This window comes from Vipera berus (genome assembly GCF_964194415.1).
Source record: "Vipera berus genome assembly, chromosome: 2".
Lineage (NCBI taxonomy): Eukaryota > Metazoa > Chordata > Lepidosauria > Squamata > Viperidae > Vipera > Vipera berus.
Window position 1 is genome coordinate 217,119,198 of NC_138203.1, and position 21,386 is coordinate 217,140,583.

At 37.7% G+C, this 21,386-nt stretch overlaps 1 protein-coding gene across 1 annotated transcript in view; it reads right to left on the reverse strand.

The window, feature by feature from the left end:
- The window catches only part of USP4 (ubiquitin specific peptidase 4), a 56,930-nt gene extending 37,707 nt beyond the window's left edge, over window positions 1–19,223 (reverse strand). The window contains exons 1-8 of the mRNA XM_081318323.1: window positions 19,055–19,223; window positions 18,589–18,716; window positions 17,016–17,146; window positions 10,610–10,736; window positions 9,481–9,626; window positions 9,058–9,119; window positions 7,641–7,784; window positions 5,739–5,853 (exon numbers count right to left, since the gene is read on the reverse strand). Of these exons, the coding sequence (XP_081174449.1) occupies window positions 5,739–5,853; window positions 7,641–7,784; window positions 9,058–9,119; window positions 9,481–9,626; window positions 10,610–10,736; window positions 17,016–17,146; window positions 18,589–18,716; window positions 19,055–19,206 (1,005 nt within the window). The 5' untranslated portion in view covers window positions 19,207–19,223. The remainder of the gene's footprint in view (window positions 1–5,738; window positions 5,854–7,640; window positions 7,785–9,057; window positions 9,120–9,480; window positions 9,627–10,609; window positions 10,737–17,015; window positions 17,147–18,588; window positions 18,717–19,054) is intronic.
- Between the last annotated feature and the right edge of the window lie 2,163 nt (window positions 19,224–21,386).

Sequence of the window (21,386 nt, forward strand, 5' to 3'; positions counted from 1 at the left end):
CTAACTCCATCAACTTTTACAGCCATTTGTCCATTATGGGGATCAAAGTGTCCTTCCATTTTTGTGCATAAAGTAATCTTGCTGCCGTCAACATATATAACATCAAGTTCCAAAAAATTTTTCCAAATCTTTTTCCATTAAACCCAAAAGAAAAGTTTCTGGTTTTATCTTTATATTCAGTATGAGAATCTTTTGTATTAGAATATGAATCCTATTCCAGTATTTATTTGCTTCATTCCTTGTCCACCACAAATGACAAAAAGTCCCTTCTTTACATTTTCATTTCCAACATTCATTTGAGGTACCTTTATATATTCTTAATAACTTATCTGGTGTTACATACCAAGGATACATCATCTTATAAAAATTTTCTTTTAAATTTGAATTTAGTGTAAATTTTAAACCTTTCATCCACATATTCTCCCATTGTTCAAGCTTTACATTATATCCAAAATTCCTTGCCCACTGAATCAATGTTTTACATGTTCACTATCCAAATTCAAATTCAATGTTTTATAAACCTTAGCAATAATTTATTCATCACTACCACAGTAGGATTTCCAATTCATTTTTAATGAAGTCAAACCCATAACTTTTTGTCTAATTTAAATCTTTCTTTCAATTGTAAATATGTAAACCTATGGCAGACATGTCCTTCTGATTCTAGCTCTTCCTTACGCTTGATTATAGGATCACCAAGATTAAATATTATTTTACCATAGGTCCACCAATCCAGCTTCGCAACCATTTCGTTCCTAAATAAAAAGCTTCCTGAGGGGACACCCAAAGAGGCATTTTCATAGAAAAACCTTGTTTTATATTTATTCCAGACACTTAGAATGGCACATTTAACAAAGTTATTATTAAAAATCAACATTTACTTTAACCTTATCATACCATAAATAACAATGCCATCCAATCTTTATTCATGACCCTCTGTCTAAAACATGTAGCCTCTTACTCTGGAGGCACACCCACTCTTATAGCCAAACCAGGCAACAAGCATCAAACAGTTTCAAATCTGGTAAACCCAACCACACTTGTAGCATCTTGCAGTAATTTACATCTAATTCTTGGGGGTTTTTTTCCTTGCCATATAAACTTAAGAAACATCCCTCTGCTATTGTTTAAATGGAGTATCAGTTGCAAGTATTGGTAACGTCTGAAACAAAAAAAAGCATCTTTGGTAAGACTTTCATTTTAATTACAGAAATTCTATCCAATTGTGATAGATACAGTTTATCCCATCTTGATAAGTCCTTTTTAATATCATTCCAGGAGGCACACAGTTATTTTGAAATAGGTCTGTGTTTGTATTTGCCAATATGACCCCCAAATATTTCACCTTTTTCTTAACCCTAAAACCAGACTTTTTAGTCAATATGTCACTTTCTTATGGGATCATATTCTTAGTAAGTATTGCTTTTTGTTTATTTTAAAACCCGCTAAAGCCCCAGTTTAATTTCTTCATTAAATATTCTATATTATTTTGGGGGTCTTGCAAGAATATAACCAAATCGTCAGCAAATCCCCTCAGTTTGTAAACTTCAAAACTATTCAAAACTTTCAACACCAAAATAAACAACAAAGGAGACAGGAGACATCCTTGTCTCCTACACTTTTGAATTTAACGTAAATTGGTTAAATCACTGTTAATAAATTTTTTTATTGCTATGACATGTAAAACAGCTTTAACCCCTTGGATACAATTCTCCCCCAAAGTCCACTTCTTCTAAAACTTTGAACATAAAAGCCAAATTTAGATTGTCAAAGGCCTTCTCTGCATCTAAAAATATTAAAGCTGCCTGTTTCTCATTATGGTATTGTAGATATTCAATAATATTCAAAACAGTCCTCACATTGTCCCTTTAACTGTCTTTTTGGCAAAAACCCAGATTGATCTTCATTGATATATTGCCTGTAATCCTTTTGCCAAAACTGCTGTAAAAAGTTTATAGTATTTGTTTAATAATGAGATTGATCTGTAATTCTTTATCTTCATAACATCTTGACCTTCCTTCAGTAGTAGTACAATATTAGCTTCTTTTCTTTCCACCTATGAGATATCTTTCCCCCTTCTAATATATCGTTCATTACATCCTCTAGTCTAGTGGCTGAAGAAGTTCATCTTTGAAGCATTTATAATATTGGCTTGTAAGGCCATCTGGACCTGGAGCTGTATCTGATTTCATTTTTTAGTAGCTTCTGATATTTCAAAGGTAGTTACTGAGTCATTCATAAGTTTTCTCCAAGTTTGTGAGATTTTAGGCAACCTTTGTCTTAACAGATATTTATTTATTTTAGCTATATCTAACTCCTGCTTTTTATACAAATTAGAATAAAAAATATGAAAATACTTTTTAATAAGCTGATTATCTTTATTTTATTGTTCCCTTCACAAATGTTCTCAATCATTCTCTTTTTCCTTTCCTTTCTTAGTTTATATGCCAACCATCTTCCTGGTTTATTTGTAAACTCGAAGTGTTTTGCTTCACATAATTCATTTTCATTTCCATTTCTTGAACTGTTAGCATGGACAGTTGTTGCCATAACTATTTAATTTGATGTAGAATTTTAGACTGCATAGGTGTCTTTTGCAAGTCAATTTCTTTCTGTTTAATTTCATCCAGTATCTTTTGCATCTTTTCCTAGGAGTTTTAGTTCTCTATGTGATTATATTGTATAAAATAACCCCACAAAACTGCTTTACTCACATCCCAAACAGTCATTAAGTTTGTCCCTTTGCCTAAATTGTCAAAATATTCATTTAATTTTTACAGTCCTTTACAATCGTCTTCTTTTGCAGAAGATTCATTTAGTCTCCAACTACTTTTTTAAATATCAAAAGAACTAGATTATGATCAGAAAAAAATACATAAAATGTCAATTTTTAGAAACTTATTTGTAAGGTTTTTAGAAGTCTATATCATATCAATCCTTCATATGGTATGTATTTCTGAAAAAAAGTATGTTCTCTGTCACAGCCGTTTCCTTGCCTCCATGAATGTATTAATGCTAAATTGTCCATCTCAAAAAAAGTGTTTGATAGTTTACCCTGGCAAGATTTAATCCCTTTAATAGATGTTCTATCCAAAATTGGGGAAGTCACTCCATTCCAATCCCCCAGCATAAGCCAGTTTTCATACAAAAAGGGCAGTAGCTGATTCATAAGATATTCAAAAAAATTACTTTTATCATCATTTGGCACATACTTTAACTACTATTGATTTTATTCCATTAAGTTCAATTTCCACTACTACAAGTCTACCATGTTCATCTAAAAGTAACTTAGGTTTATGACTGTACTGATCTTTTTTAAATCAGCAGATATAAATTCCTCCCCTAATACTTTATTAAGTATTTCTTGTCTTAACTCAACACTGAATTTCCTCAGATAATGAAATATATTTTGGCGTTTAGATGGGGCATTTACCTCATTAATATTCCATGTAATAAACCTAATCTTTAGATAAAATAGCAAGTTCTTGTACGAACATCTCAGCTGCATTCTCTTCTTCAATATCAACTTTTTGAGGTTGATCAGCCTAATTTCTTGTCTGTATCCATTTCTCCAACTGTGTCTGAAATTAGTTTATGTTTGATCAAGAAATCCTTGGCTTTTTCTATAGAGCTCAGTCTGAATATTTGCTCTTGGTAAGTAAGTATCATTTCTTCAAATTTATCCCAGCAGAAGGAAATTTTCCTCTTCTTCAGAATCAATAAGGAAAGAGTAGACCAGGGGTGTCAAACTCAATTTCACTGAGGGCCGCATCAGCATTGCGGTTGCCCTCAAGGGGCCGGGTGGGTATGGCCAGGGTGGGCGTGGCCTACTGGGTAGGCGTGGCCAGCTCTACATAGTTCTCATCAAGGGTGCCTATGGGGGCCTGGGCAGGAGTGGGACAGATCTGAGGGTCTCTGGCAGGAGGAGGGTCTCTGGGCCAGGGCCAAGGCAGTGGGGGCCATTCCCTCACTGTTTCCAGGGTGGCTTCGTGGGCCACATGAAACCACTTCGCGGGCCGGATCTGGCCCCCGGGCCTTGTGTTTGACATGCCTGGCGTAGACTTTCCTTTTTCTCAAAATTCTAACAGGAATTTCCTTCAAAAAAATTATACCCACATTTTCCATTCTTAGTTTAGATTTGAAGAGGCAATCCAGGACATGGTCTCTCGTTGTTCTTACAAAATGAACTAAGACATCTCTTGGTAGTTTTCTCATAGTAGCAAATCTGGTGTCTATATTCTTTGTCTATTTCAAGGTCAAGGATCTTTGCTTCCCAATTAATTAACTGAGCCAAGGCTTCAATTATCCTTAATCTAATCAATTCAGGAATTGCTTGGAATCTTAATTGCAATTGTTTAATCTGTGCTTCCAGAAGCGCTCTTTTGTCCAAATCAGCTTCACACAAAATATCTTTCTTCTCCAGTTTATCATCCTTAAGATCCACTCTATTCTTCATCTGTTTCATATTTCCAGTCAAATGTTGTATCTCCTCACGAAGTTCCTTTGAAAGCGTATCAAGCTTTGATTCAAGCTTTGTTCCATTGTCTGAATTAGTTTATATGTTTGTTGTATATTCATCCAAAGAGTCTTAAAAATTCTGCATTTCTTGATATTCTTTCCAATTTTTCCATTCTCTTCCAGGTAGCCATCCTGTGAAATTGTAACTAAAGTTTTAAAGTTAAAATTTTTAAACTTATAAATTTATAACATTAAACCCAATGGGATATATAATGTTGCTGAAGAATTAAAAAGGATTAGTAATACTAGTCTTTTGGCTCCCTCATGTGGCCAAACAACAATACTGTAATATGAGCTACAGAAAAGAATTGTCTGTGCCTCTTTGTTTAACAGCCTATACAACTGGTCTACTCAGAAGCCAGTAAAATTGAAATTATTCCTCCTGCTCTTCCCAGCAAGATCAAAACACTGTTTAGGCGGTCTTTGTTTTAAAGGCAAAAAGTTTCAGCAGAGTCAATTAAAGATATAAATCATTTAGAAGATTTAAGTCCAGAAGTTTCAAAAGTAGTTTCCAAAAGTAGTTTATCTTTTAAGTTTTAAAAATGTACACTTTATAGAGAAATGCACACAAATTAGAATTCAACAAAAGGTCAACTAACCAGTTAAAATACTGCAACAAACAACTTTGGAACTACTTTTATTTAACTTATAGTAAAACTGAAATAAAAGTAGTTTCAAAGTTGTTTTTAAAAATTAAAAGTATAAACATTAACTGCTCACAAATCTGACAGTAAGGCTTTAAAGCTCTGTATTAGCATCACATGCTATACACAGAGATAGCTCTGGGTTCAATACAGGAAATCACCAAGTCAGATTGGGGAAAATGTACCTGAAAACCAGGAACTGTTCTGTACTAAGCAGCACAAACAATGCTCAGTAGCGAGGATGAACAAAGGACTTGATATTAAGCCACGTTCCATGTTCCTATCCCATCCAATAAATGATTATGTCGCATTTCAAACTGTTGAGGAGCTTAATGGTACTTATATATTACAAAATTGGGATGGGCAACAGTTTCATTGAGGACTGCATTTCATTAGTTACAAGCTGGATTGGTAGAGCCAGGGTGGAGACATTCTTTCTATGAAGTCTCTGAAACTAAGCTGAGGGTTGTAAAAGGCCTTAAGAAAGCAGGTTACCAACCCATATTTTAATGTACATTTTCATATAAAACCTGAAGTAGAAAGTTTACCACTATATGTTCTTAACCAACACTTTACCTGTAGAGCCGAGTTCATGAAACATGTATTTCCTAGATTACTGAGCCCACAGAGTCCAGGCTGTGACTGAAGACTTTCCCTGCTGTTGTAAGAACTGTAAGAAAAGCTCGAGCCACTGAAAAAAGAAAAGGCACATCACAGCATGCTAATGCACCATAGGGCTTTGCAAAGAAAACAAGGCATTCTAATTATTATTTAATATATAAATTTATATAATATCAAAGCAATTCCTTAGATGTAGCTCTCACAAATGACTATTGGGGTGTCCAGCTTTTAACAAAAGCATTTCATTCTGCAGATGCATATTTATGTTAATGAATGTACATCAATAGATTTTATTAAAATAGTTCCGTACTTTTTAAACAAATATCAAAATGCTATTTAATCCCCCCAACATTATACTATTTCCACCTTCCAAAGTAAACTAGTTTAACTAGTGTAAACATGTAAGAAGGAAGTGCCCAATGAGAGAAGCCCATCTGAAGCAGTCCTCCAAATTCAACAAAGGCAAATCTAAGGCAGGGCCTCCTCAAAAGACCTAAGGTTCCATTAGAGGAGCAACCTTTTGAGTACATGAAGCTCAGATCTAAGCCTCTCAGGACTTAAAAATAAACTTGAGCAGATTGAAGTGATTCAAAAACAAGATGGAAGCTAACACACTGACTATATTTATACAGGTTACAGAAAATTGAAAAATATTCTTAATAGTTACAAATGCATTGCATCAATTTATTTAGATTTTAACTGTTGACAATGGAGCCAATCTTTTTGAACTTTAAGGAATGTAGTACCCTTCTTATAGTTAATATTAAAGTTAAAATTAAAAAATAAATAATAAACATTAGGAAAAAAATGGATTTTGTCCTCTACTGGGGAAAAAAAGATATAGAAGGATCCAATTTTTCTGGAGAAAAAAAGATTAAGCAGAGAACAAGCAAATGTCAAAATGTATATTTTGCTACATTAGCAGTTTCAATTAATCCTAATTTTTGTTTCTATAATTTGTATTGTTTATATGGGTTTATTGAAGATTTTCCTGTATTGAGATAGGGTTGTCTACTTTAAATTTATTTCTTTTATTCAATATGAGTATTTTCAATTCTGCCTTTCCATCTTGATTTTTTTGTATTGTTTAAAGTTATATTAAAAATAATTATTCTGAATTTTTTAAGATCAAGCAAAAAAAATTCTCCAACTATTTCCTGTTTCTGGGCTTTCACATGACCATCAAACGCAGCATACAGATTCTTTATACTTCCTACTTCATCCAATCACATACTGATCTTGGAAAGCTCTATTACACTACAGCATTTTGTCATCAGCTGTTACATATCAAAGTAGTTATGGAAAAAGGGACAGAGTGAATCTCTTTTAACAGAACAGTACCTGGCCAAAAAAAAATAGTGCTTTGAAAGCAAAGCCAAAATATTCTACCTTAACATTGTGTAAAATGCTGCTGTTATTCTTAGCTTGTATCATGCAGGGTAGCAGGTTCCACTTGCTTTTGCACTGTATTTGCCTAGTTGCTGTTGTTCATCATCATCATCATCTTATTACATGTAAATGCTGCCCAACTCTAGTTCTTACAGTAAAGCTTAGCAAAGCATGATGCAACAAGGGCTTTTGTTTATCAGCCAGCCTGTCAGAGAAGCTGACACTGACTTAGGGACTAAGAAGAGGTGCCTGGGCCAAGATCACCCATGACTATGGCAGGACTAGGACTTGGGTCAACCTGCTCCTTGTCCAATACCTTAACCCCTACAACATACTGGCTTTCTTTTTGTGTGTATAAAGACTGTTAACTGCAAGCATAGGGATTAAGACTTCCTAAAGGGTACAAACCTTATTTAACAAAGGAGCGACTCTATTTAAAATACTTATAGAAAGAATATTCTTTCTTACCCTCTACCAAGGCTAGAACAGTTCAAACCATAGGAGTTATTGCTATCGCCATTTGTAATGACTGAAGAGGCAGATACTGAAGAGCAAGAACTTGCTGATGCTTTTGAAGAGGTAGCTAGATTTCTGCTAGGTGCAGTACATGATCTAGGAAAAGGCATAAACATGACACTCATGATTTCTTAAACACTGCTTTTGGAATTGGGATTTTGATAAGTATTTTTTTTCTGGATTTTCAAAACAATAGGACAAAATATGACAAGGTATCAAGTTCAAGAGGTAGCTAATGACATTCTAGATTTATAGATCTATCCATTATATAGAAAATTTTCCAGCCATCTAATACTAAGCGGAATGTTTATTTTTAATAAAGAAACCAAACTTCAGTAAAAAGGTCTAACAAGGTATTTTCAACCTACAGATGCTACAACGCTTTTACATCTGAAACTATTATGGTTTTTTTTTTTTGAAAAATGGAAATTTGAAAGCCAGTATTTTAATTTTTCTCAATCCCTAGAGAACTGGTTTTAGATAGCTGCTGCACATGAAACACATATTGTTAGATGAATAAAGTTTCATTTAGATTACAGAAATGTAAGAAATTAGTAGTTATGTAATCTTCCTCCAAAAGTTAAAATATATCCGCTCCAAGCAAACCAAAATTGCTCCATGGTATGTTACCAAATAAGGCTGTAATGACCATATACACCTTCTACTTACTTAGTGACCACAATCCATTCCAGCAACTTTGTTAAGTGAAATGGTGGCTAATTGAACATGTGACTGAGAGAGAGGGGTATTCTGAAGATCACAGATTGCTGCCATCTCACTCAGTTAAAGTTCTCTTGTACAGTTTCCTGGGTCTGATCCTTCCATATTTTATTTTATTTTATTTTATTTTATTTGCATCTTGAATGTAGAGAAATTGCTTTAAAAAGCTATCCCTGAATTGTTTTTCTCCACAGCATTTCCCTAAAAACCTCAAGTTAATAATAAGCTGAGCTTTGTGAACCTAATTAATTAGAACCTTCCAGGCCCTCTATTACTGCCGAAAAGTGGCCAGATCATAATCAATTTCACACTGTCAGGCTCATAAATGCCACAGTGATTAGAAGATGAGTTTTTTTTATTCCATTTATTGCCATATTTGCAAACAGTCACTAACTGAGACAATAACTAAATGAGCTGTGTCTTATTGGAATTTCTTGGCTTCTTAGATCAGATGTATTACTGATTTAAAAATAAATCTAACCAAAATACCGGTAGATTCTGTTAAGGCAGTTACATTATTAATTCACAAATTTAAACGATGAGTTTATTAGTTCTGATTACATACTGTATGCAACCTTGCTTTGGTAATCAAGTTTTGCAAAGACTTAACTGAGCCACAGAACATGAGAGGTGAGAGACAAATGCTTACTTTGTTAGAGAAGATTGTCTAGGCCATGAACCATCTTCATTTTTCACTTCTATTAACACTACCTAACAGGATAAAAATAGTCAACAGTGTTATACAAAAATACAAATGCTACATGGACAAAACTTTTTTGGAGCCCAATTAAATCACACCCAATCCTGAAACAAGCAGCTACTATTTAATAAATTAGCACCTACATATAGTATTTCAACAATTTTTTTCAGATCGCTCCAACCGTACTGTTACATAACAGCCTCAGATAAAGGAGCTGATTTTCAGAGGGGTAACTTCCTTATGAATATTAATGAGATGCAGAATGCGCAATATTCCAGAAACCATTTCAATTCAGAATATTTTGAAAAAATGTGTGACCCTAGAAATTGCAACTTGTTTAAGTAATCCCAGAAACAAAAATATATTTCTTACCTGTCCCTGATAGAGCCCTGCATCTTGTATGGTGCTATCGAGTTTGCTTAATTGTTCATAAGTACTACTTGAACATCTGTTCCACAGTCTGACGTCTTTACCATCAGGAATATTAAACTGCTTTCGCATTTCCTTTTCAATAATAGCTGATAAAAAAACCCATATATTTACATGGAAGGCTGCAATGGCTTATTAAAAGTACATAAATTGGCTTATTCTAGAAGGCATGTTTCTTCTGGATTTTCTTTTTAAACTAATGAATACATTCCTGATTCAGCGTGTACAAACTGGCTTGGATAATTCTCATACTGTCCTATTTGCACTTGGGGTATGTGTGTGTGTTTGTGTGAAAATTTGAGCAAAACCTACGAGGCATTTTAGTTTAAAAATGAAGCTAGGACTTCTGGAACAGAAACTAGTATATTCAAATGCTACTATAATTATCTAGAAATACGATTTTTTTATGAAGAAGAGCAAATATAAAGCTCAGTATAGATGCTTAAAATAAGGAAAAATATTATATGGAATATTATAAATTCAAAAATGAGTTTTAAAAAACACAATTAAAAGTATTATGTATATTTAATGCAGTCAATTAAAAACAGACAGATAATTTGGTGCAGTAATTAAAGCACTGGGCTAGAAACTGAAAGACCATGAGTTTTATCTAGTCTTGCCTTAGATATGAAATCAGCTGGGTGACTTTGAGCCAGTCACTCTCTCTTAGCCCTAGGAAGAAGGCAAGGGAAACAACTCAGCCTTCCATCCTTCCGAGGTAGGTAAAATGAGGACCCAGATTGTTGGGGGCAATTAAGCTGACTTTGTAATAATGCCGCTTGGGGGTGTGTGTGAAAGCCCTAATAAGCAGGCATATACATAGAATGAAGGCTACTGCTAAGCTTGTAAGCCGCCCTGAGTCTTCGGAGAAGGGCGGGATATAAATGGAATTAAAATAAAATAAATAAATAAAACTTCCAAAAAATTTTATCAAGAAAACTGAAGGTGCCAAATAAAATAATAAAGTTGAATTGAATCAAAATAAAATGAAATAAAATAAGACTTTCAGAAAAATATAATTGTCCAATTTAATTCTTAAACTTTACATCTTAATATCATGCATCATACTCACCAATCGTATCTGCCTTGCTGAAATAAGAGTTCACAAGATTTGTAGGATCACTGTTCTGACACAGCTTCAACTCCAAAAGATAAACCTCCACTTTACAGTGTTTAACAAACAATCCATACTCCACAACCTATTTAAAAAACATCACTTATAAAAATATGTTTCAAAAAGAATAAGATCATAGACGTTATCTGTAGTCAAAATTATTATAGTTGCCTACAAATAAATCAACTGATCTAAAACCTATGTCAAAATATTAATATTTATATTATCATTTTATCATGTCAAAAATTTGGAAAGTGGCAACACAGACTCAAAGTGCAAGACATAAGCAATGAAAAAAGAACAAGCAGTATATAAAACATTTCAAACCCCACACGTGCATTGATTGGTTCTTATCCACATCCACACTCTGAACTGCTTCAAATGCAAACTGCCCCACTATGATTACAAAAAGGAAATTTTTGCATCTGAAGCAACATGGTTCACATTTGAAACTGCTCAATTTGAAATGTTTTGTGCATGCTGCCCTAAACAAAAACATTCTTACTTTTCCTGACCTGCTCAGGGAAGTTGGAAAATATTCCAGTTGAGAGTGAAGACCTGATGCCTTAAGAAATTTGAGCTAAGTTTTATGTTTGAAAGTTTTTAAATTTAATTTATATAGCTGGCCATGTCATCCTTATGGCACTTCTAATAGGACTTTTGTAAATTATAAATTTGTTGTTAGCTGCGAAGTCGTGTCCGACCCATCGCGACCCTATGGACAACATTCCTCCAGGCCTTCCTGTCCTCCACCATCTTCTGGAGTCCATTCAAGCTCACGCCCACTGCTTCAGTGACTCCATCCAGCCACCTCATTCTCTGTCGTCCCCTTCTTCTATTGCCCTCGATCTTTCCCAGCATTAGGCTCTTCTCCAGTGAGTCCTTCCTTCTCATTAGGTGGCCAAAGTACTTGAGTTTTAGCTTCAGGATCTGGCCTTCTAAAGAGCAGTCAGGATTGATCTCCTCTAGGACTGACCGGTTTGATCGCCTTGCAGTCCAAGGGACTCGCAGGAGTCTTCTCCAGCACCATAGTTCAAAGGCCTCAATTCTTTGGCGCTCAGCCTTTCTTATGGTCCAACTTTCACTGCCATACATTGCAACTGGGAAGACCATAGCCTTGACTATACGCACTTTTGTTGACAGGGTGATGTCTCTGCTTTTTAGTGTGCTGTCTAGATTTGCCATGGCTTTCCTCCCCAGGAGCAAGCGTCTTTTAATTTCTTGGCTACAGTCCCCATCTGCAGTGATCTTGGAGCCCAGGAAAACAAAATCTGTCACTACCTCCATTTCTTCCCCATCTATTTGCCAGGAATTGAGAGGGCCAGTTGCCATGATCTTGGTTTTCTTAATGTTAAGTTTCAACCCAACTTTTGCACTCTCCTTCTTCACCCGCAACAAGAGGCTCTTTAGTTCTTCTTCACTTTCTGCCATTAGAGTGGTATCATCTGCGTATCTTAGGTTGTTGATATTTCTTCCGGCAATCTTAATTCCAACTTTTGATTCATCTAGCCCTGCCTTTCTCATGATGTGCTCTGCATATAAGTTAAATAGGCAGGGCGACAGTATACAGCCTTGCCGGACTCCTTTCCCAATTTTGAACCAATCAGTGGTTCCGTGTCCAGTTCTCACTGTTGCTTCTTGACCCGCATATAGGTTTCTCAAGAGACAAATAAGATGGTCTGGTACTCCCATCTCTTTAAGAACTTGCCACAGTTTGTTATGATCCACACAATCAAAGGCTTTAGCATAGTCAATGAAGCAGAAGTAGATGTTTTTCTGGAACTCCCTAGCTTTCTCCATGATCCAGCGTATGTTGGCAATTTGATCTCTAGTTCCTCTGCCTCTTCGAAATCCTGCCTGTACTTCTGGTAGTTCTCGATCCACATACTGCTGAAGTCTAGCTTGTAGGATTTTAAGCATGACTTTACTAGCATGAGAAATGAGTGCAATGGTGCGGTAGTTTGAACATTCTTTGGCACTGCCTTTCTTTGGAATTGGAATGTAAACTGATCTTTTCCAATCCTGTGGCCACTGTTGAGTTTTCCAAATTTGCTGGCAAATTGAGTGTAGCACTTTTACTGCACTGTCTTTTAAGATTTTGAATAGCTCAGCTGGAATACTGTCACCTCCACTAGCTTTGTTGTTGCTCAGCTTTTCTAAGGCCCACTTCACCTCACATTCTAGGATGTCTGGCTCGAGGTCAGTGACCACATCATTGTGATTATCTGGGACGTTAAGCTCATTCTTGTATAGTTCTTCTGTGTAATTTTGCCACCTCTTCTTAATCTCTTCTGCCTCTGTTAGGTCCCTGCCATTTTGGTCCTTTATCATGCCCATTTTTGCATTAAACGTTCCCTTCATCTCTCCAATTTTCTTGAAAAGATCTCTGGTCCTCCCTATTCTATTGTTTTCTTCTATTTCTTTGCACTGTTCATTTAAGAAGGCATTCTTATCTCTTCTAGCTATTCTCTGGAATTCTGCATTCAATTGGGCATATCTATGTTTTTCTCCCTTGCCTTTCGCTTCCCTCCTTTCCTCAGCTATTTGCAAAGCTTCCTCAGACAGCCATTTTGCTTTCTTGCATTTCTTTTTCTTTGGGATAGTTTTGGTTGCTACCTGTTGTACAATGTCGCGAACCTCTGTCCATAGTTCTTCAGGCACTCTGTCTATCAGATCTAATTCCTTAAATCTATTTGTCACCTCTACTGTATATTCAACAGGGATATGATTTAATTCATACCTGACTGGCCTAGTGCTTTTCCCTACTTTCTTCAGTTTAAGCCTAAACTTTGCAAGGAGAAGCTCATGGTCTGAGCCACAGTCAGCTCCTGGTCTTGTTTTTACCGACTGTATAGAGCTTCTCCATCTTTGGCTGCAGAGCATATAGTCAATCTGATTTCTGTGTTGACCGTCTGGTGATGTCCATGTGTAGAGCCGTCTCTTGGGTTGTTGGAAAAGAGTGTTTGCTATGACCATCGTATTCTCTTGACAAAATTCTATCAGCCTGTGCCCTGCTTCATTTTGTACTCCAAGGCCAAACTTGCCTGTTATTCCAGTTATCTTTTGGCTTCCTACTTTAGCATTCCAATCCCCCATGATGATAAGGACATCATTTTTTGGTGTTACTTCTATAAGGTGCTGTAGGGCTTCATAGAACCGGTCAATTTCATCCTCTTCAGCACTGGTGGTTGGGGCATAGACTTGGACTACTGTGATATTGAATGGTTTGCCTTGGATTCGAACTGAGATCATTCTGTCATTTTGAGGATTGTATCCCAGTATTGATTTTCCTACTCTTTTATTGACTATGAAGGCTACTCCATTTCTTCTGAGGGATTCTTGCCCGCAGTAGTATACCTGATGGTCATCTGAATTAAATTCACCCATTCCTGTCCATTTTAGTTCGCTGATACCTAAGATGTCGATGTTCAGTCTTGTCATCTCTTGTTTGACCACGTCCAGCTTTCCTTGATTCATGGATCTTACATTCCAGGTTCCTATGGAGAAAAAATCTTTACAGCATCGGACTTTCCTTTCACCACCAGACATATCCACAGCTGAGCGTCCTTTCGGCTTTGGCCCAGTCGCTTCATTCTTTCTGGCGCTACTAGTACTAGCCCTCTGCTCTTCCCCAGTAGCATATTGGACGCCTTCCGACCTGAGGGGCTCATCTTCCAGCGTCATATCGTTTTGCCTTTTGGTACTGTCCATAGGGTTTTCATGGCAAAGATACTGGAGTGGGTTGCCATTTCCTTCTCCAGTGGATCACGTTTTGTCAGAACTCTCAGCTATGACCTGTCCGTCTTGGGTGGCCCTGCACGGCATAGCTCATAGCTTCATTGAATTACGCAAGCCCCTTCGCCACGACAAGGCAGTAATCCATGAAGGGGAAATTATAAATACAACACCTGATTATAGTCACTGAATCTATATGGGCAGTATAAAACTTTTGAAGGCAAACTTGCAAAACATCTTTCCTTGAAACCCTGAGGAAGCTTCATCCTTCTTCTGATTGCTGGATTTGAGGGTATCTCCTTAAGTATGTGTGTGTGAAGGAGACTGTTAGCTCTCCAAAGGAAGTATTCTCTGTGAATAGACATGCAAGCAACCTAGGAAGACCAAAAGAGCAGTCATCCTGAGCCTTAGAGGACATGCCAGTGGAATGAGATGAACAAATACAGGAGTTCCCATCTGTTTAAGCAGTGTTTTTCAACCACTGTTCCGCGGCACACTAGTGTGCCGCGAGATGTTGCCTGGTGTGCCGTGGGAAAAATTGAAAAGTAATTATAAAATACTTTCTTTGTGTTTATTTGATTCCTATTCAAGAGAATTACTTTATATATAGTCAATATAGGCACAGAGTTAAATTTTTTAACATTTTTTAATGGTGGAGTGCCTCGTGATTTTTTTCATGAAACAAGTGTGCCTTTGCCCAAAAAAGGTTGAAAAACACTGTGTTTAAGCTTCAGAGACTCTGAATTACTACTTTTTCTCCAAGCCTGAATCAGAAGTCAAAACAAAACCTAGCTTCTTATTCTGCACATACTTGAACAAAAATAGAGATACACTCTTGGAAACAATGAAATACTGTATGGGTGGTATCAGGAACAAAATTCACTTTGCATATTCCACGTGTCATTGGGGATGCTACAGTGCAACATTCCTCAACATCAGAAATGTGATATTGGATTTTTTAAAAAAGCAGACAGAGGAACTGCAACAGAAAGAAACAGCACCTAATATCTGCATGCCTTAGGTCTTTAATTTGACAAAGCTACTGTGACAATCATCTTGTCCAACTATGCCAGTTGAGAACAAGGAAGAAAAAATACAAAAAAATAAAAATAGGAAGCACCTTGCCTAAATACCAGACTAGACAAAGTGTCCAAAGTTAGAATGAAGATACTGTACAGTGGAAAACAACAGACAAGTAGTGGAAGGGAGAAACAATCTATATGAATGCCAAATACACAAACATCTAAACTCTGTCTCTTGGTACGCTCTATAATTCAGGGGTGTCAAACTGCCGGCCTGCGGGCCAGACGTGTCATCCGGAAGCCACGCCTACCCCATTGCTGGCAATGGCAAAACCGTCCTGATATGTTGTGTGACATCATATGACATCGTGAGTTTGACATGTCTGCTCCATATGATGGCAAAATTGAAATATTTTTATCAAAATTTCCACATTATTCAAAGCACTAAATTAGAATAGCAAGGCATTCCATACTATGAACCAAGACAATGCAAAGAAAAAATAATAATGACATCAGAGCCCCCTAAGTTACAATTTAAGGGAGTACCCATTCTCTTGGGCTGTCTATGGTGCAAAATCCTATGAGCAGAAGACTCATTAGAGGAACATCTACTTTTTTCCATATTATGCTGCAACTGACAGAAGGCCTTTCAACTAGATTTCTATTTAATTTTTATATATTCGTATTATTCTTTACTTGTTCTTCCAAGTTTCCTCTAAATATCCCTAGTTCCTCCAATGTTTACTGTTGCATTTTGTCATTTTATTAAACCCTCTTTAGGATCAAGAAACAACAAATTAAAATCAATATGCTCCCAATATTCCTCAAATTTCCCTTCCTTTTCATACACAGATGTCAAACATACGATTATGATGTATGAACATTCAAATATTGGGACAGAGTTAATAAAATTCTAAAAAAACCAATCAATTTAATCCAATTGTCACATGTGGAAATTTAGTCAGCTGACTCTTCAATCCATTAAACACTTTATAAAAGGCTTCAGAATTTTAGAGTTTTAAAATAAAACAAGCCTTGAAAGGCAATGGCATCAATATAGTGACTCTTACAATCTGTATAATCAGGCATTTTAAAATCAGAGTAACTTTTTGTCACAGGTGTGTGACTTTCACTTCTATTATTTCCTTCCCCAGTATCATCTCTCTACATACTGACATGATATTCTTAAAGACGCTTTTCTTCACCTTTGATAAAAAAGCATTCTATTACCTTACATGAACGTGTTTACTCTGCTTCATCTACTACTCATGGAAGTAAGTATGTAATGGACCCTGCCATGTTAATTCTGAAGTTTAGATTAATAACTAATATACAAGTTATAGGCACTGAAGATTAATATTTTTGATACCTTTTATATTAGCTATTAGGTGGAAATAGGCATTTGAGTTCTTCAATTTTATGTCCAAATGTAATACACTACAATTTACATTCACATTAAATGTCATCAGTTATGCTATTTATAATTTAAAAGTGCATTTTCTCTGACAAAGTTGGAGGAAATTTATACGCTTTTTGTGAATATGCAAAAAAGGCCTTCTCTACAATCTTCTAAATATCTAGGAGATACAAGGAACATAATGACTTACTTTTCTCACAATTGGCTTCTGTCCCTCCATACAACCATACCAATTTGCTAGTTTATCCCAAGCTTCAATAGGAACCAGTACATAATCCAATTCATCAATGAGGTGCTCTTTCAAAGTCTGAGTTTCTGAATCTAAAACAGGAAGGAGACATAGAACTATAAAGGAAGCTCATCAACTTTCTATAAAATTTTGAATAACATTTAACCAATACATTGAATGGCCATCTCAAACATTGAAATATTTCTATATGGGCTACTTCATTCACTATATCAAGATAAATCTTGATACAAACTACATTTGCAGAGCACAATGGAAAAAAATCAGCAGAACATTTAATTCCCCCAACAGCCAGGGTGAGGATAATAGGATGGAACCCACAGAAAAGGCAGGGCAGTGGTGCAAGTGATGATTTCTTAGGCAGAAATGACAGCTGCTGCCTAATGATTGCTTGCTTAATGATAGAAATTTCAGTTCCGATTAGGGTTAAGTGAGGATTACTATATTACTTTAACCTATACAGGTAGTCCTTGACTTATAACCATTTGTTTAGTGACAGTTTGAAGTTACAGCAGCATTGAAAAAAATGACTTATCACCAGTTTTCACACTGCAGCATTCCTACAGTCACAAGATCAAAATTCAGGTGCTTGGCAACTGACGTATGCATTTATGACAGCTGCACTGTCCCAGTATCATGTGATCACCATTTGTAATCTCAGCTGGCTTCCAACAAAGCAAAGTCAATGGGGGGAAGCCAGATTCACTTAACAAATGCAGTAATTCACTTAACAGCTGTGACAAAAAAGTCATAAAATGGGGCAAAACTCATTTGACAACTGCCTTATCAATTGAAATTTTGGGCTCAATTGTGGTCATAAGTCCGAGGACTACCTGTAATAAATTGGTATTTTCTATTGGATCCATAATATACTTTGGATATTTCTATGTCAGAACTGTATTTATAGTGGGAGAATTCAGATTTATAAATTCACTTCATGTCCTACTACCTTGAAGTGAAAAATACAAAAACAAAAAAAGCAGATATGAAGAGAGATTTGCCTTTTTTCAAGCAATTATAAAAACTACGTAAGACAGCTAATAAAGCTACACAGAAATAAAGGTATCAAAAATCCAGTTTTAAGTTCTATGAAATGGTAAGAAAGAAAGAAAAGTTATATGGGACGAGAGATTTGCCTTTTTTCAAGCAATTATAAAAACTAAAACAGCTAATAAAGCTACACAGAAATAAAGGTATCAAAAATCCAGTTTTAAGTTCTATGAAATGGTAAGAAAGAAAAGATATATGGGAAGCCATAGATAAAATGTTAAGATTGATAAATCTTTCAGAGCTTTTTCAAGGCCAGCTATAATTATAATTGCCTCTTATTTAAAGTGTGTTTTTGACCATACCAACATTAAAAAAAAATCGCAGGGGGCAGCAATCTGTTCTCAAATGTCAGAACATTTTAACTAGTGTATGTTGCAGGAAGATCTAATGCACTCAAAACCGACATAGGATCACCAACCCTCCCCTTTTTGAGTCCTTTTCAAAGTCAGTTCTGGGTAATTCTTACCGGTAAAAAGTCCGGAGTTGTCAATTGGTCCCGGGAAGAGGTTGGGCTCTCCAACGTTGTACAGATCCCAACTTTCAAAGCCCACATATTTCTTCCACTGCTTGAACCACCGACTGTCAATCAAATACCTGTCATAAAAGCAAAAGTATATATATTTTTTTTTTTAAAAAAAAACAAAGGCAGAGATGGAGAGAAGATGGAAAAAAAAAACCTGCGGGAGCGAACGAGGCACAGCAGTGACTCAGCAATGAACGAAACGAAACCGAGCGCTCCAAACTAGCCTCCGCACCCGCCTCACACGCGGCCTCCTTCAGCGGCCCAATATGGGCGGGCGGGGGTAGGGTGAGACGGCCTTGCTCTCAACCTGACGCCAGAGGACGGGCCCGGAACAAGCCGCCGCCGCCGCGGCCTCCTTCTCGCGTCCGTCTCGCCGCCGCCGCCGCCCCCAACCCGGCTGCCCGCTCACCAGGACTCTCCCGGCCGCAGAACCGTTTCCAAAAGTGGCATAAGCTCCGTGCGCTGCATCGCGGCCTCCGGCCTTAAGCCAGTGGGGGCTCCTCCGCCCTCTAAGCCTACTTCGGCCGCCATGACTACGCGCCCCGCCGGCCGGCCGGCCATCCTCAACCCACGGAAATGCCTCTTTTCGCTGGAGCGCGCACCGAAGGCCACTGCGCAGGCGCGACGTTGCTTGGTTTGAGAACGTAAAGTGGCCGACGTCACGCAGAAGCTTAATCCCCAGTCGGAGCGGAGCCGACCTTCCCGTCCCGTTGCGTAACCTGGGAGACTTCGAGGCTCCGAGTAACGGAAACCGGATTCGTTCTTTCGAGCCGTGCTTAGGAAGCTGCCGCCCCGGCTTCCAGTTGCGTCCTTGTCATTTTTCTGAGTTAATTCGGTACGAGTCAGGCACTTGGAGCACTCGTAATCGGCGTCAGCGCGAACAGCCCAAAAATACGGGATTGAGAACTAACAGATCGATCAATGTGATCTGGCTTTATGCAGTGGCGAAGATGCTGGTCTAGAACAGGGCTTTTCAACCTTTTCACCCATTGTACCACTTTTAGGGCATGGCAACATCTGAGTACCACCGGTCGCCTAGCAAGGTGTCAAAAACTTGATGGGCCCCCCAAAAAGAAAAAAGTGATGAAGTACAGATAGTCCTCGACTTACAACAGTTCGCTTAGTGACTGTTTGAAGTTACAATGGCACTGAAAAAAGTGCCCCCCCCAAGCCACAGCTGAGCAAGACACCTGCCTGCCTGCCAACCTCCTCCTGTCTGAGGTTTTCATTGTGAGCATTTCTGTTGAGAATTGGCGGTGGGGTGTGGGGGGGGTGTTTGGTTTTTATTCCCCCATCTGCTGGGTAGTTGCAGCAGGTTTTGGTCACTTCACATGACCCTGGGACACTGACCATCATAAATATGAATCGGTTGCCAAGCATCTGAATGTAAATCACAAGACCCTGGGGATGCTGCAACATTCCAGCTGATCGGTGCTTCTTCTGGGCTCAGAAGCGCCAGGATCATCACTGAGCTCCAGCTGGAGCCTGGCACTGATCCTGGCACTTCCGCTGAGGCCTGACAGCCCTGAAGAAGTGCTGATCCTGGCGCTTCCGCTGAGCCCTGACAACCCTGCAGCTTGTGCGGTGCTGCCACCGGTTCAGCTCATTCCCCTCTCCCGCTACCACTTTTCTAGGATGGTCGCGTACCACCTGCCAGGTGCCAATGTACCACAGGTGGTATCCATACCACTGGTTGAAAAGCCCTGGTCTAGAAGCCAGAAGATCTTAACTTCTATGCCTCTCTTAAGCATGAAAGGCGGCTAGGGAACTTTGGGCCAGTCCTTTCCTCAGCCTAACCCACCTCACAAGTTGTTGCCATAGGGAAAATAGAGCGGAAGCATTAGTATGTTAATGCTGCCTTGAGTTATACATCAAAAGGCGGAATAAAATATTCTCGGTGGAATATTTTCCCCTTGGGAGATCAGAATGTCCCAATCCTGTCGGTCTTTTGCAAGGCTCTAAAAGACCTCGCTTTAAAACCGTGGCCTGGGGCTCTGAATGGGCTAAGGCCCCTTTCTTGGCTTTACTGTAGAGTCACTTGGTTGAGATGGGCAGTTAAGGAAAATGAATGAAATGGCTTTTTTCCCCAATATGACTATCTGTGTTTAATTTAACTATAGGTTTTAGAATTAACCCATGCAATAATTTACAGTTTCTTCAGCATCCCAAGCCTTTAATTACAGCATATGGGTTGCATAACATACTTGTCTAACACATGGCTAGCAAGTTTGTGGTAGTGTGTCATGCAAATATGATCAGTGGGTGGCAACCAGGTAACATGGTAAGCAAACATCCAGATTGTTGAGAATCTTATTTTTTATTTTTTTTATAAATAACTCAAGGCAGCAAAGATATCTAATACTCTCCACCTCCTGCTTTCTCCTAAACAACCACCCTGTGAGATGAATTGGGCTGAGAGGGAGTGACTGACTTTCATGCCTAAGGTGGGACTTGGACTCACAATCTCCTGATGCTTTAACCACTATGCCCTGTGACTTGTAACCTTGCCTTTTTCTTTTGTACTTATCATGTGCACAAAGCACATTAAGCCAGGTAGTTGAAAGACCTAGTTCTCATGGTATGATTGGTTTGAACCATTAATATGCAGTAGCACTTTTTCCCAACCGGTCTCACAGGGTTGTTGTGGGGAAAATAGGAGCAGGAAGGTGTGTTGGATATGCTATCTGCCTTGAGTTATTTGTAAAAAATAATAAACACAGAATACAAATAAAGTGATCAAT